The 16,633-nt window shown below is 35.9% G+C and overlaps 2 protein-coding genes across 4 annotated transcripts; both read right to left on the reverse strand.

Annotated features, from left to right (window-relative positions):
* Window positions 1-3,718: 3,718 nt before the first annotated feature.
* Window positions 3,719-6,096, reverse strand: LOC147481250 (frataxin, mitochondrial-like; the record flags this gene model as incomplete). Its single annotated transcript, XM_086578879.1, has 5 exons — window positions 3,719-3,776; window positions 5,172-5,290; window positions 5,355-5,404; window positions 5,812-5,882; window positions 5,963-6,096. Coding segments are annotated over 5 exons (432 nt in total), but the record flags the coding sequence as incomplete, so codon positions are not given.
* Window positions 6,097-7,791: 1,695 nt separating this feature from the next.
* LOC147481251 (uncharacterized) lies at window positions 7,792-10,361 on the reverse strand. 3 transcript variants are annotated; one of them, XM_086580043.1, is made up of 7 exons: window positions 10,054-10,361; window positions 9,873-9,947; window positions 9,758-9,808; window positions 9,620-9,671; window positions 9,457-9,515; window positions 9,025-9,070; window positions 7,792-8,236 (listed from the first exon to the last, which is right to left on the reverse strand). In XM_086580043.1, exons 2-7 carry the CDS (start codon window positions 9,936-9,938, stop codon window positions 8,109-8,111), a joined length of 402 nt encoding a protein of 133 aa, XP_086436169.1. In that variant the 5' UTR covers window positions 9,939-9,947; window positions 10,054-10,361; the 3' UTR covers window positions 7,792-8,108. The 3 variants fall into 3 exon arrangements, with proteins under 3 accessions (XP_086436169.1, XP_086436168.1, XP_086436167.1); XM_086580042.1 differs by having other exon boundaries at window positions 9,873-9,955; window positions 10,054-10,239; XM_086580041.1 differs by lacking the exon at window positions 10,054-10,361 and having other exon boundaries at window positions 9,873-10,047.
* Window positions 10,362-16,633: the final 6,272 nt, after the last annotated feature.

Consider the following 16,633-nt stretch of genomic DNA (forward strand, 5'->3'; position numbering starts at 1 on the left):
CGAAGATGTGATTATTTCATGATTATTAAGTACAAAATTGACCGAAATGTTACATCTCTATGGGGTTTTATAATACAGTTTTGGGTGCTTATCAACTACTATACCCTTTTTGGTCTACCCAACCCTCTCTTTCACTAATGTTGCCATCTCTGAATTGTTTTGATCGTTTCCCACAGACGGCGCCAAATGTATGAACCTAATTTTTTTTTTTTTTTTTTGGTAAGTCTGTTTTAAATGAGATCAGTAACTCTTTGATGCTGACGGGGTTCGAGCCCTAGACCTCTGGTATCATCACCCAAAGGTTTTACCGACTTTGCTAGTCGGCACCTGCATGAACCTAAAATATCACACTCTAATACAATCTTTTTTCTCTCTCTCTTTCTTTCTTCTCCCCCTTCTTTCTCTCCAATGCGGCCTCCCTTTTTCCTCCTATCCCTTTTTCTTTATACCCCTTCCAACCTTCATCTAGGACATTCATCTGTATTCCCATCCCTCGGTTCCCCTTCTTTCCGTACACATGCCACGTCTGCGGCTTAGGGTTCCGCAGCAATGATCCCCTACTCTTCGAGTTCCCTTGTTATGTTGCATTCCATACCATTCCCCGCTGACCCAGTCCACTTCCCATTCTTCGGCCACTACACAAGATCACTCATGTTGACATACACGAGTACACATCATCACTCTCTAACCACTCTCTGTTTTTCTAAGCAGTTAAAATCGGTTTTTGAAACTAATCGGTCGAGGAGCGATATGCGATTAATCGGTGATTTAATCGGTTATATCGGATGTATATATTTGATGTTTTCAAAATATATATTAGTATAATCATATCAAATATTTCTAAACAGTGATCCGAGATACAACAAAAAATATCAAATTCTCATAATCACATCTAACTAGCTCAATTTTGGAGTACTACAGATATGTCAAACACAAAAATTACGTTAAATATTTAAAGAAATAAGAGAATTGAGAAGCGATAATATTTATTAGAGAGATAATACAATAATTTGTATATTTAACTTTCGTTAAGAAGGGGGAAATAAGTAAACTCTTAGCTTTGTGTATTGATTGGGTTCTATTATTAATAATACGGTTTAAGAATCTAATTCGTTAATTTTACGTATTTTTTTTGGATGGGAAACCGATATTTTCAATAATTTTTTTTCTCGGTTTAACGAAAAATCGGTCATCTCGACCGATTAATCGATCAATTCAGTGATTAAATCGGTTCGGTGAGAAAAAGTAAAAAAATCGGTAAAAACTAATCGGTTTACGAGCGATACGCGATTAATCCGATATTGATAGCATAGCTGTTTTTCCATAATTTGCATTTATCAGTGGTTTGGTCATAAATCAAATTAATTATGTTTGTTAAGCTATTTTTTCTTTTATTAATACTATAGATACGCTACTTCAATACATTAGTTCCTCCCTAAATGATAGAGACTAGTACTTTTAGTGTTTTCATCAAAATTTAACTCACTACAATATTCTATAGTTAAAACTTTTTGGTACAAAATATTTCATGAGAACGGTCTCCGTTCGTTGAACGGGTTCAAAAACTAGTACATTGCGAAAAAAAGACTTCAAGAGTTCAAGTGTTTATTTTCATGAAAACGATCTCCGTTCTTTGAACAAACTCAAAAACTAGTACATTGCGAAAAGAGACTTCAAGAGTTCAAGTGTTTATTTATGCAAGAAATACCCCCACCCCCCCCCCCTCGATATTCAAATATGGTTCAATATATCGAAGTATTTTTTACCACGTCCATAACTGAATATTGAGAAAAACAGTGTGACCATGAGTGGAAGACATCAGACGAACTGAGGAAGGAATACCAGCCTTTGCAGTTTGCAACAACAGGAGGCATAGCTTGAAGGTATGCAACAAGGGACACATAGTTGATTACGGTATCATCTAAGAATTGTTTTGAGCTAATTAATAAAGTTAAAAAAATCACAGACAAATCGCACCAACATGATGATTATTATTAGGATACAATATGAAAGTTGTTCCATTTATACATCCAAAACAATTAAGGACTGCTCAAAATATTCCAAGAAAAACACATCATCCATGCTAATACATTTATGTTTTAGTTTCTACAACAATTTAAGAAAGACTGATGGGTTCACCACACAACTGCTCCACTTCACTCTCTAAAAGCCACAATAAATTTGCTTTTATCCAAGGCCCAAAATATCGATATCGTACTCAAAACCGATATATATACCAAGCTTGAAAATACTTTTATCCCTATATATATCGAAATATATTGAAAATATCATATTTATATTTTAAAATGGTCAAAAAGTCAACCGATATATATCGATTATATCAAATATCGATTATATCGGCGAATAATAATGATCAAAAAAGAATTCGGTGAATATATGTCGGAAATATGATGAGAAAAGAAGGAAAAATAACTAGAAACAATTCAGTTCATAGCTAGAGATGGAGGGCATAGTATATAGTGAAAGAGTTATCAACCATTCAACCTTTTAGGCTTATTCCCTATTGCAATGCATTTGATTTAAAAGAATAGCAGAAAACTAAATATTTGCTACAAGTTGAACTAAACAATCATTCTGAAGGCTTGATATCTTATTAGCTATGTTGCATGGACACACCATATTTAAAAATAATCCATGTCGGATACATATCTACGTGGCCGTGTCAGACACATACGACACAATGTATGTGATACACCCCAATTTTTGATATTTCGCTTTCACATGTATCTGTGTTAATGTAACTTCACTTATTAGACATCGTAGCTTCAGCAAGTGGAAACATGGGGAAATTCTGATATGTTCATCCAAAATTTACAATATTCCAGACCAAGCAATCTCTAGTTTGTGAAAATTTTGTCAAAACCTCCTTAATCCCCTTCGAGAATGATTTCTATTTTACTGACATGGAGCTACACCTCAACTAAATAGAAGAAAACTTTAGATGAAGCGTCATACAGTGACGGACAAAAAGGTCCAAATATGTCAGTAGGCATGTTTCTTTTAGTGATTTGAATTACCAAAACCAATGTATTGCATACTCACGGTAAATTACTGATAAAAGATGAGAAGATTATATCCATGAAAAGCAGTCAATTCTAAAAGTGCTAGTGTCTCAGTGATCATGAGTTGGTTTGGCTAAATTTCTATATGGCCCTAGAAACCATCCTTTAAGATATTTAGTACAATGTTGAGCACCATTGTCTCCATGTCATTGATGCATAGCAAAATCACAAATTGACTTAATGCTTTCTGCAAGATGGAAGACATAATTTGACAGATGTGTAAGATCTCATGAGATTTTAGAACGTGAAATGAAGTATACCCCTAAACGACAATGAAATATAACCATGACTAACAATTTAGTTAAGACAAACAATCAATCCTAGCACTTAACTTATAACAGAAGTAAAGACGAGTAAAATCTTCATAGGGATCATACACTTGCTAGGAGAGAAGTGCATCTGTCTTTGGGTTTTAAGGAAGGCATATTTCCTGAAACTTATTTTGGTTGACCCTTTGTTTTAACTTTTAAGGTAGAGTAAGTACTAGAGCTACATGGCCTCTGGTGGAAAAAATAAAAAGGCCATTGAGTGGTGGAGACACAAGCTTCTTTCCTTTTCAAGGTAGGATTGTCCCTTCCCCCTTCAATCAAATACTAATAGAATTCTTTAAAGCAATATGACATCTACAAAAGGCCTCATAAACGTCTTAAGGAGGTTGAACTGTGAAGCTTCCATAAAGAATTTTCTCTAGATCTAGAAAAGGAAAAATGAAAAATTTCCAGTGTGTAAAGCATTCTGTAACACATAAATTGCATATGGGTTATTTAGGGATTGGTCCTACTTATTTAGGGATATTTAGGGATTGATCCTAAAATTATCGATTATTAGGCTTTAGTCCTACTTCTATCGATTGACCTTGAGTCATCTCAGTTGACCGTGGTCAAATCATTTTATAATAATATATTTTTCATTTTTTTATCAAAATGGCCAAACTACCCTTAGAGAGTCGTTGAAATGGTCAAACAATAGACACGTGTCAAAAATCTTTAATTGAGTCCGATTGAAAGGAGTCCCGCATCTGGATCTCTTTCCCTTGAAACATCTGCTAGAAGAAGCCATAAAAGAGAAGCTCCCCGATTGATTTACCCAGAACTCATATACCCGGAGTAAGCGCCTTTGGTAGGAGAGGAAAGACTAGAAGATGGAGATGAGTACTCATTACTTGCTTTATCCCCAGCTTCACCGACTATAGCCAATTAGAGGTCTGATTGCTGATCGGACTCTCTCACTTCTACACCTCCAACTCCACCCTGATTTGGAATGGAGAGAGATGGTTAGGAAAGAATACAGACAGATTTCAGATAGTAAAGAAAAAGATGAGGGCAGGGCTTTCAACGCTATATACTGGTTCAACATTATTTTCATTGGTTGTTATGTATGCAAAGGAGATGATAGCAAAATTTCTGCACACATCTTCAGTGACAAATGAATGGGCCATGGCAAAAGTGATCAAGCATCCACAAGTCCTCCTCAATATCCAAAACGAGCTTGACTCAGTAGTGGGTCGAAACCGCATGGTCACCGAGTCAGATCTACCTCACCTCAATTACTTACGCCGTGCCGATTCACGAAACATTCTGAATGCATCCAGCTAGTCCATTCATGATCCCACATGAATCCATTCAGCCCACAAAAATCACCGGCTACCACATTCCTGCCAAGACACGTGTCTGGCTCCCCTAGCAATGAAATATGTTGGTGAAGCCATTTGCTTTTAGAATCTTACTTTGAAAAAAATGGGAGTGGTGCATCACCACCCTACCCCCTCACAGGCAGAGGCCAAGACAGACAGGACAACGAGTCGAGTTCTTTCCATTGTATGTGAGATTGATTACCTCGACACGTGGTGTTCCAACAATTCAATATAATGTAGCGTGTCAAGCACGCTGAAGGGTAGTTTGGCCATTTTCATAAAAAAACAAAAATTATATTATTATAAAATGGGTTGACCACAGTCAACTGAGACGACTCAAGGTCAATCGATAGAAGTAGGACTAAAGCCTAATAATCGATAATTTTAAGATCAATCCCTAAATACCCCTAAATAAGTAGGACCAATCCCTAAATAACCCATTGCATATTTCATACCTCACAGAGGACGATAACCAGAGCTGGCTATTTGGCGTTTGCTTGTTCAACACAAAGGTGCCCAAGCTCCCAATCTTGAGAGTTAAGACTTGGTTTTGGCAACAAACACACAAAGTTAGCTTAAAATCAATGCTTTATATTTACACTTTAAAGCAATTGCAGTCCAAAAACAATTGTCCTCACTCCATAATCTATGTCGAAACCATCAACTTGACTGCAATCACCATATTCTTGAACAAAATTTCAACAAAACAACAAAGAAAAAATAAATAAATAAACAGAAAAGCACAAAGTTGTATATCACAATATTAAGGGGCTTGATACAGATGAAAATTTTGTAAATCTCCTTATATGAACTATGAATAATTCAATCTAACAACAACCCCCAGATTATGTTGATATAAATTTCACACAAAGCAGTGTCCTTATAGAATCTAGTTTTATTTTACAAATAACAATTGGTGATTTCGATTAGTCTACAAAGTTAATTTTCTCTTTCAGAGAAATATGTTTAGCAGGCGAAAAATTGATAAATTTCACAAACTCTGTTTTCAAGATAAATAAATACAACTTAAAAACATACTTCCTGTTTTATTAAGCAAATAATAAAGAGACCATAAATCTCGTAAAATATCTACCTCAAATTTCTCTTGAAGATCATGGATTGTAGAATCAGCTAACGTATGGTACTCATCCTCCTCCAAAAGAGACCTACAATTCCACCATAAACCCTTTTAGAGTCATAACAAATTCAAAGAAAATAAACACTGATTGAGATAAGTATTACGCACCGATAATCAATTGAAGCAGGTACTTGAGCTTCATCAAGATTTAGAGGACGAGAACAACAAGACACTCGAGAAGTGATTGTAGGAGAAAAGAAAGAATGTTCAGTATTGTTATCTTTCTCAGTAAGATAGTACAGATGTAGATTTCAGTATTGTTATCTTTCTCAGCAGACATCTTGAAGAAGATAAAAACATAATTTCTATTGTTTACTAGTTTTGGAACTACTTTTAAGCTTTGGTAGTATCTCAGTTCTGGTATTGTAGTCCTATAGAGCTAGCGGGAAATTGGGCTTATAAATTTTAGGGCTAGCAGTTACCAAAACACAGAATCCAGATCTGCAAACATATTCAGACGAACAAACACGTTTTGGAGATCAAAAACCAACCAGAAAGCACATAAATATACACATTAAACAATCGTCACAACATCAGTCACCAATGAATGCAATGTCAATCTGGAATATATGTTAGAATGACCAACAATCCATGTTTTCTGTTAAAGATAGATTTTTAAACAATAACAGATCCTAAATTTCAGAAACAGTGAATGCATCTTTCCAAGGAAGAGCATCGGGACATTAGAGAGCAAGAACAAGTTATTCTAGAACTATATATAGGTTTCTACTCAAATTTTGTTATTGATGAAACTGCGCTACCTCAATCTATACTTTTAAAACAATCAAATCTCGTTAGTCGATTGTATATTTGGCTTCGATATTTCACTCAAATCTCCTTAGCCGAAGCATTTTTTCGCCTTTTTGGTTTTTGTTCTCCAATACTTTTTGGTTCAGATGATTTGCAATAAGTTACTTCTGAAAATCGTGCATTAATTTTGGTTTAACAAATGTCAACAATACATAGTTGTAGAACCTGTTTTTTTTTTTTTTTACAATTTAGCAAAACGAAGTCTGGACTGGATTACTGGACGACTTGTGTATCCAATTCGTGTAACGTACCAATTGAAACCTATGTTCAGAGATAAATGATTGAATTTCCAAACTTCTCTTCACGCACACTCAACTAAAGGAAAAAAAACTTACTCAGCATACCCATGAATTAACATCATCTATGTAAATTAAGACCCCGAACCAGCTATATATACCTAAGAAGCTACAATGACGAGAACCTAATCAAAGGAGCTTGGAAGTAACAAACGTATATGAAAGGGTCTTGAACAATCAATTCACAGAAACATAATATTAATAATAGCAAGCAATGAACTTCCAAATGTTAGAAACAATATAATCAAACTAACAAAGCACTTCAACTTACCCAGAATCGAAAATTAATCAATAAAGGTGATCTTCAACTTACCAGCGAGAGCCACAAGCCCAGCAACACAAAAGAAGGGAAAATAAATAAAACGATATCAGCAGTATGGGACTCTTACAACTTTTCAGTTGCATTGTAACCACAACTAAAAGAAGCATGATCCCCCGTTCCAATTTTAGCTCGTGTCCTTTTTACTTGATATTATCATGCATTCATGCATATAGGTTTTCCCAAGTATTTTGCATAGGAAGGGTAGTCATGAGTTCATGACACAAGAACCAGGGATGCTGATGCTAATCCTATATATCTTGTGATCTCGAATCTATGATTGATTTTGTACAACCTGATGCCCACTTTTATGCCATGCAGCCCCCAAAATCACTGGAAAGATGACAGGACCAGGGCTACTTTAAAAGGAAGTAATCTCTTCCTCCCAGAGCTCCTCTAAAAGGAACGTATCCAGATTGGGGTCTTCAGCAGTTATTGAAGTAAGACATATACTAAGAAAATCTTTGAACCACGCATACAGTAACGAAGATGCAATGCCATATACACAACAATTTCTGACAGAATCTTTCTAATGTAAACTCATAATCTAGTTTATCAAAATTTCCACAGATACTCTGCATATAACGTTTTGATCACGCAATGATCACGCAAAAAGGGGTAACAATTAGACCATAACATGAGGTTTGAACAGTTAATTCATGCAATAAGACACCACTCCGAACTAAATATTGGATTTGCAGCCAAAGACGAAATCAAGCGTGTTGACACAATTATATTTACACAACTGCAGTGGAGATCCAACAAGACAACATGGTCTTACGTGAACAGAAGCCATGACACTTGTTCGTAGCTTTAGCGCAAGGTGCACTCATAGTGTAGGGGTTGTTGATGTATGCATTGCATTATCCTGTGAAGCAGCTGGTGGCAGGGATGATGAGGAGAAAGATGCATGATATGATGACGAGACAAGTTGTGCTAGTGCTGGAACAGCACCACCTGTGCAATTCCAAAAATAATGATCATTGGCAAAAAATATATAAATTCTGAAAAAAATTAAGAAATAATGAGATATTACTGAATACATAGTAAGCTGCCAGGAAATTGCATAATAAAGGCATCACTACTTAAAATAAAGGAAAGCTTTACTTTTCTGCTTCATCTCTATCAGGACTCTAAAGCGACATGACTATACTTTTCCTTGACAGATAAAACAATAATTTTATTGATGGAAACTAGTGTGATTATGGAAATCGAACCATTGCCCTACAAATGAGAACATACACTAATGAGCAGCCATTATCCTGTCTTCCCACCTAGACAGTGTACATGGACTATACAAGCAGGATGATGTGAGAATAGAATGACATTAGAGTTGTGTGTCTTCTTAGCCAATTAGGGGATGCTAAATTCCACTGTTAAATGTTCTTGTGAGACGTGTTGGTGAAAAACCGTTCTATATTATTGAGATGGGAAAAGAGAAAGTAGAAGGATCAATGGCCGAGTTATTAGCTTATAAAAGGGTATATTGTTATATGATTCCGCTCCTTGTCTATTTGGCCAGAACCAAACAGAAGTTTCTAATATTTGATATTTCCAACTGGTAAGTCTAGATGATTCCTAGTTGTGCACTAGTTGATGTCTGGAATGCAACTTATCAGAGATCTTACGACTAAGTAACAACAGCTTCCTATAACTACTTGTTTGTTTCAACATCCCATGATCAAATAAAGGTGAAAGCAACATAGTCAAAATAAGATCTGTGTGGGAGGGGGTAAATCTCTAACCTGCCAATCCAGCACAAGCCGACGAAACCACTATTACTGGTGGTGCCTGCATCAAGGATGAAAGAAAAACAACAAAATATGGCTTGTAAGAATACTGACAATCTAACACCTACAGTAAACCCACAACAACATGCTAGAATATCTATTATAAGCAAAGAATCCAAAATGATAACATAAGACACTCAGTATATACTCCAATACAATCACATGTTGTTGCTTTCAAACTTTATTTTGGCAGTCGTCCTTGTCCCCATAAAATCACACCCAAGGTACCGATGTTCATTATATTGATATTGCAGTTTAATATACAACCTCTCTGAAGCAGTGGATGAGAAGCAAAATAAATAGTATTTCAAGTGACTCATTAAAGGGTAGATAATTTCAAGTATAATGGTATTCCAACACAAGGCAACATAATACTGAAAAACTTACCCCAACAAGGAAATGGACCCACATAGGACCCTTTATAAACCTCTGAACAACGGGCATTGCTGGGGGGAAAAATAATCACAAAAATGAGTTACTAACAAAAGAAGCAAATTTTCTCAACAGAAAACAACTCTATTATATATAACAAAAAGAAAAAGATGAATACCATGGTTAAATCCATAAAATGCGCTTGCAATACCACCAACAGCAGAGCCAATCTAAATATCAATAAGAAAACTTTTAGTTTTAGAATCAATAAATGTATTAGAATTAAAAACATGTATGCAACAAGAGAGAGGGGTACCATGGAAAAGCTATCCCTAACAAACGGGGCTATAGTCCAACTAGTAGTTTCCTGCAAGTAAGTTTACTTTGTCACCACATGAAGAGAAAAAGAAGAAGGAAATTTGTATGTTTACCATTTCCTTGGAAAGAGGACCAGCACATAGATGACATCTCGAACAAGAAGACTTTGAATCCTCCATCAACCAAAACTATAAAACTTATTAAGAAGAATAAAGTTTTTCATTGTATACATAATACCAAAGTCACAAGATAAAAACATTAAATTTTATTTAACAAAGAGATTATTATTCGAACCTGAAACAGGTCTCTCTCTTGCAGCTTTAACAGATAATTTCTACCCGCTTCAGAGGAGAAGAAAGAACAAAAACAAAGCCCACAATAAAATGGGTCGAAGGCCCAGTCTGCATGCTGGGACGCTGGGTAGGGGATCCGAATGGGCACATTTTTTTCACTCGTTCGTTAACAAGCACCAACCAACCTAATTTGGTGTTCATTCGAGAGGTCTTGTTGAGAATTTTATATAAATTTCATGGTGTTTGTTACTCACAACCCCATATTGTGTTGGGTACCATTGGCCCAAAAGTTGTTTTGTGTTGGGCACCTCCCAAACCAAAATGAATTTGACTTGTTGCAACATTTTTCACCGTTCTTCTCTTTTTATTCTCTTATATTCTCTTCTCTTCCACCATCAAAAATCTTAAACCCTTAAACCCTAAAGAAAACTAACACTAACACTAAACACTAATGGAATAGCCCAACCCCATTTTAGAACATGAAGATGAAGAAGAAAATGTAATGTATCATGACCCCATTCAAGAAGAAAATGTAGAACAAGTTCAAAGTGAAGAAAATAGAGGAATGGATGATGATGCATTTAATAAGAATAAGATAAATCTAAATTAAACGTAATTATACATGTAGTAATTATACATGTAGTAATTATTCGTGTAATAATTATTCATGTGTACAGTGATGTATAGAGAAAATTCGAAGGTTTAAACGACCCGGCTAGGTCGTTCGTATTGTACACCAAACGGTCTGGCCACACCATTTGGACTGAGTCCCAAATAATGTGGTCATGTCGTTTGGAACTTAGGTCAAACGGTGTGGCCATGTCGTTTGGACTTAGTCCCAAACGGTGTGGCATTTCAAGAGGCAAAAAGCGAAAGTTGGGATTTTTGTTCCAATCCCAAACGACGTGGCCAACCGTTTGGACTAAGTCCCCAACGGTGTGGCCATATCGTTTGGGATTTGAACTTTGAAAAATCCCAAATTTCTATTTTTTTGCCTCTTGACCAATGTGGCCATACCGTTTGGACTAAGTCCCAAACGGTGTGGCCATGTCGTTTGGGACTGAAATTTGCCGAACCTCGATTTCTTTTTTTCTTAACTTCCATATTCAACTTCCAACAATTCTAACACTTCCAAATTCCATATTCCAACAATTCTAACACTTCCAAATTCAAAACCAAACACATAAAATGGAATCGCAACATCAAATTCAAGTATTTTGAAATAAAATGGAATCACAAACACATAAAATGGAATCGCATAACAATAAAACCAAATTTACATAACATCAAATAATATTTTGAAATAACATACGACAAAAACAAGTATTTGGGTACAGATATCACAACGTCACTCTTTACAACAAAAACAATCTAAACAGCCATATACTACTAGAACTCCAGAGTTGAGATCAATGCTCAAGCTGCTTCTTCACCTATGCTCCTCACGATATCGTTAGCCAATGAACTTGCACCGGGTCAAATTGTATGCCTCCATGAACTCGTTCCGTGCATCGTCTGGAATCGCAGTCCCACCCAATTGCAGGCCTTGATTAAGCAAGCGAGAAACTTCATCGACTATGGGGTGCTATCAAAATTAAAACGAAAAACCACATTAGTATATACATTTATAAAATACCAAAAAAAAAAAAAAAAAAAAACTAATGTTGTAAGGTATTAACTCACCAGATTATGATATGAAAGACTCTGTAGGGAGTAGTGATTATGATGATCACGGTTTATCATTCAAATATGACTATTGTTTTCGTACCAACTCATGTATCTACTAACACACTCCCATGGATAAGACAGAATGGGTCCTCGACGTTCAAGTTGTATCAAGTGATTCTGCCATTTACTCCAGTAGGAAGACGCAATATTAAATTTCACATCGCACCAGCCCGTAAGTAGTTCGCGTCGAGGTCTTTGGTCTTGGGGGATCTGAGAGTACAAACTGCATATGACCCAACTGACGCACAACCCTCGAAACATTGTACTGCTCGACATTATCAAGAAAGCATATAAATCCCTCGAAATATGCTATTTCATCCACCGGCCGTGTAGCTCGGACTTCAGCATAGAGATACCATTCAACCTGTCAAATAGCATATGATCGAGGAAATTAATCATTAACCACATACTAATAATATCAGTTAATAAATAAAACTATTTACATACAAAAATGCTTACATTGGTACAAGTCATACTATCAATCATCGCTTGGGTATGCTTCAATGCAGTTGTTGTGTTAGCATAAAAAGACTGAGTAACTGAGTACCTATGAGTACGCGACATGCTCAACTGATAGTCCTCGTTTGGGAATGGCCTGAACACCAGGAAGTACTCATAAATCCATACCTAGATTAATATTGTAATAGATAGATAAAATTGACATTGAAAAGAAAAACAAAAAAACTAATACCTGTAGGAGAGTGAAATAGCCTGAAACACCCTTCACCTTGGTACTTGTGGTAGTCCCAAGACCCCTGTACAAGTAAGCCAGTAAGGCTGCACCCCACACGTAGTCTCTGATCTCGACAAATTTCAAAAGCAGTCTTAGATAACAAACGGGAACTGCAGTTCCAAACGTGTCGGTGAAGGCGGTACATCCAAAGAAAAATACCAGATAAGCTCTCGCAGCAAACTGCAACTCTTTTTGGGTTGACGCCTTCTTCACAACAACCCCATTTTCATCCTGTAAATCTTCATCCGTTACCTTCCCAGCAAACTGCTTCATCAAGAAATCCATCCTAACTTTGGAAGTGAACTTATTGGATTTCATCTACGCATCTATCTTGTCTATGGGTATGCTAAGACTTTTGTGGAGGAGTCTTTTTGTCTGTTCTAGGGTCAAATCAGTGTCTCCAATCACTGCTTTGCCTCTGATCGGAACTCCTAAGAGTTGGGAAACATCGTCCAACGTGATTGTCATCTCGCCCCACGGCATATGAAACGTGTTGGTCTCTGGATGCCACCTCTCCACAAATGCGACCAACACAGATCCCGGGATCGATGCTGATACACCTAAGACCAGAGCACATAAGCCGGTCCTTTGAAGCTCCACGTGAAAATTAGAACAGTCTAAACACTCTCCGACGATATCCCATTGAACCAACTTGTTTAGGTGCCCATGGCACTTCAACACCCCTCGCTCCGCCTAAAACAACAAAAACTCAGTATTAATGTATGCACAAGATTTCGTAATACAAAATTTAAATACTAATAGACAATATATGATAATATTACCTGCCCCTCCCAAACATCACGAGCCACGTGCACCGCATAGTCATACAACAGATGTGACACACGAGGGCCACCTCCATAAACGCCTCTCTGGAACTCCAAGTCATTGTTAGACTTTCTCACAATATTCACTAGAGATACAGGTACAGAGACTTCAGGGACTTCCTCGTCATCCTCCTCCTCCTTGTCATTCTCCTCTTCTGCATCATCAACACCATCTTCGTCATCTTCTTCACTATCAGCATGACTTACAACTACACTCTTCTCACGATCCATATTTATGCTATCGTCATCTACATCTACATCTACATCACTCATAACTGTCTCTTTTCTTCTCTTTTGATTTCCTAACTCTACACCACTTACAACATTACTGGGATCATCCGTTTTCCGATCCCTTCTACGAACTGATGCCGAGGTGGTTGTGCCCCTTCCTCTCTTTTTCTCAGGCGGGTCATCGCGACCTGAAATACTACTCCCCCCCACCTAACAACTTCTTAGCACCCGTGAAAACACTTTTTGCTACATTCTTCACATTCACATTCTTTGTTCGAGACATTGCTACAAAATAAATAGGAGTTAAAAATAAGACATTCAACTAATTCAAATTGTTTATTAACAAGCAAATGCACAACTTCTAATACTAATAAGCAAATGCACAACTTCTAATACTAAGACATTCAACTTGTAAGTGTTTATTAACTTTGGAGTTCACTAACTAAAGTCTAAAACATGCATATCCATAACACATTCAACTAATTCAAATTGAAAACAATCAGAACATATAGTAAGCTCAGGGACCTTAGAAAAAGCTGAGACGTCCAACTATAAAGCTTTCGAGAAAAAATATAGGCCTCTACAAAAATATGAGATCCTAATGTGTAAATTGATTGATTCTGTGTGCCAGACTATAGTCTTGTTATATCAAAAACCCCAGATGCACAAATTTGTAAGATTCAAATACACACAATAAGAAACAAATCCATAGAAGAAACAAAACAAGATGTTTTCATTTATTTCAATTCCACATCACCTAAGTCCTAAACAACAACACTACCACTACTACTTACTATATTAAACTTTTCTTTCACATTCAGAAATCTAAAAACATAAACCAAATATTCCAATCTTTACCCCACTATACCATTTCTAAAATTCTCGCCTTAGCACAAGCTGTTAATACATTAATCAAAGGTCATTAGGTTTTACACTCTCATATTCCATCCTTTGAAACAACTCAACTGCTTCACTAGCAGAACCCCATTGTGCATTAGCACCAATCATAGTTGCCCAAAAAACCACAGTTTTCTCAACCATTTGATCAAAAAGCGTACTAGCCGAAACCAAACTCCCACAATTAGAATACATATACATTAATGTATTATGTATATAAGAATCCAAAGACAAGCCAAATTTCACACAATGAGAATGCAACTGTTTCCCTACACTCAAATTCCCACAAGATGATTTAAACAATGATGGGAATGTGAAGTAATCAGGAAACAGACCGTTTTGGATCATTTCTTTATAAAAAGCAATGGCTTCTTGATGTAAGGTTTTATTGTGTTTTGCCAAGATGATTCTTTGAGAAAACCAAATATTCCAAACACTGCATATGCACAAAACAACTACATAATTATAATCATATGAAGCAGAAACAAATAGCTCAAAACATATAACAAAATGGGTGTCTAGAATTCAAAAGAATTGAATCAAACATAACATTTAAAAAATAAAAATAAAAATAAATAGAAAGATAAAACAGTTACCTGAAACATAGCTATATAAGTAGTATAGTTTCAAAGACACCAACAACTTAAAAACCAAAAATGGATATTGAAATCCGTCTATATAAGTAGCAAACTTGTTTCTTTCCTTTCTCTGTGCTTGAGTGCTTGGGCAGTGTTTCTGGAGAGTGTTTGAAGAGAAGGGATCGAGAGTTTTGGGTTTTTGGGTATTTGGGATCGAGTGTTTGCGAGAGCAGAAATCGCAAAATCGAAGGTTTGAAGGACGAAGGGTGGTAGTCGGTTTTCCGGTTTCTTGGGTATTTGGTTAGGGGGTGTATGATTTGTGCCCAACACAATGGGCAGACCCCGGCCCAACTCGGGGACTCAATTTCATTGATTACTTACTTCTTTCTAATATTTTTGAAACTTTATCTTAATAGTTTAACATAAGTACAAACAAGGTTTGTTGAATATTGAGAGTGTGTCACACTTAGGGGTGTCTCTTTCTTTCGAAAACCCAATTTTTCTGAATTCCGATACCATATTTTTCCGAATTTGGAAATGATATTTGTGTTCAGATATCTAAAATTTTGATATCTGATTTTTCCGAAAAATAATTGGATCAGAATTGGATGTGTTTTCAAAATCCGATCCGATCTGATTTCCGATTAATTTCTGAATTTTTAACATATAACGGTCTATTTCATATAGTTACTAAATTAAAACTACATATAGTTAACAATCCAAATAATAACTGATAAACGTAAAAAATGAATAGTCTACCTACGAAATAAACGATGAATTCAAAACGTAAGTAAACTAAACTTAATGATGCTCTTAGTTTATCAAATCTTTCTACTCTCAATCCTATGAGATATAGTGGAGTAGATTAAGTTCGTTCCACTCCTAGTTCTCTAGCACGGATTGTTTTCTAATCTAACTAGTCGTTTTTAAGTCTATGAGAGTTTTACGAAGGGAATTATACTACGATGCAACTACCCACAAGATGCAACTAGTCGGTTATCAGAATACTAAGGGAATGCTACGTTGATTCTATGATAAGGAGTTAGAGGGGGATTGATTCCACCTTTAACTCAACTTAATCCACTAACGACGAATCGTCGTAATCCGAATTGAACTGCTTCGCAGAACAATTGGTTATTCCTAATCTCTAATTATACATGGCATTTCTACCAATCATAACTAGCATGTGAACAATTAAACCCATTCTCATGGTGAACTAATCATTTCTAGAGTGGAATAGAAAATATCATTTACGACTCTACGATAATCGAATCAAGCTTTCATCAAGGCTTCACAACCCCTCTAATGGAGGTTTAGCCTTGAATCATTCATAATCATTTCCATTTATATTAAAACTAAACATAATATAAAGCATTGAAATTTATTTAATTAAACAATAATGAAATCTAATTTAATGACTAAATTGAACTAAGGACATGAATTGAAATTAGATCTAGAATTGGAATTGACAAAATCGAAATGGATAAAGAATACTACTTTATTGATCTAATCAAATGAAGAACAAGATTCAAAGGTTTAATCTAATAAAGGGATTTGAAACTAATTAAAGAAAACAATTAAATCTAGATC

The sequence above is a fragment of the Coptis chinensis genome, chromosome 8, assembly GCF_015680905.1.
Source record: "Coptis chinensis isolate HL-2020 chromosome 8, ASM1568090v1, whole genome shotgun sequence".
Classification (NCBI taxonomy): Eukaryota; Viridiplantae; Streptophyta; class Magnoliopsida; order Ranunculales; family Ranunculaceae; genus Coptis; species Coptis chinensis.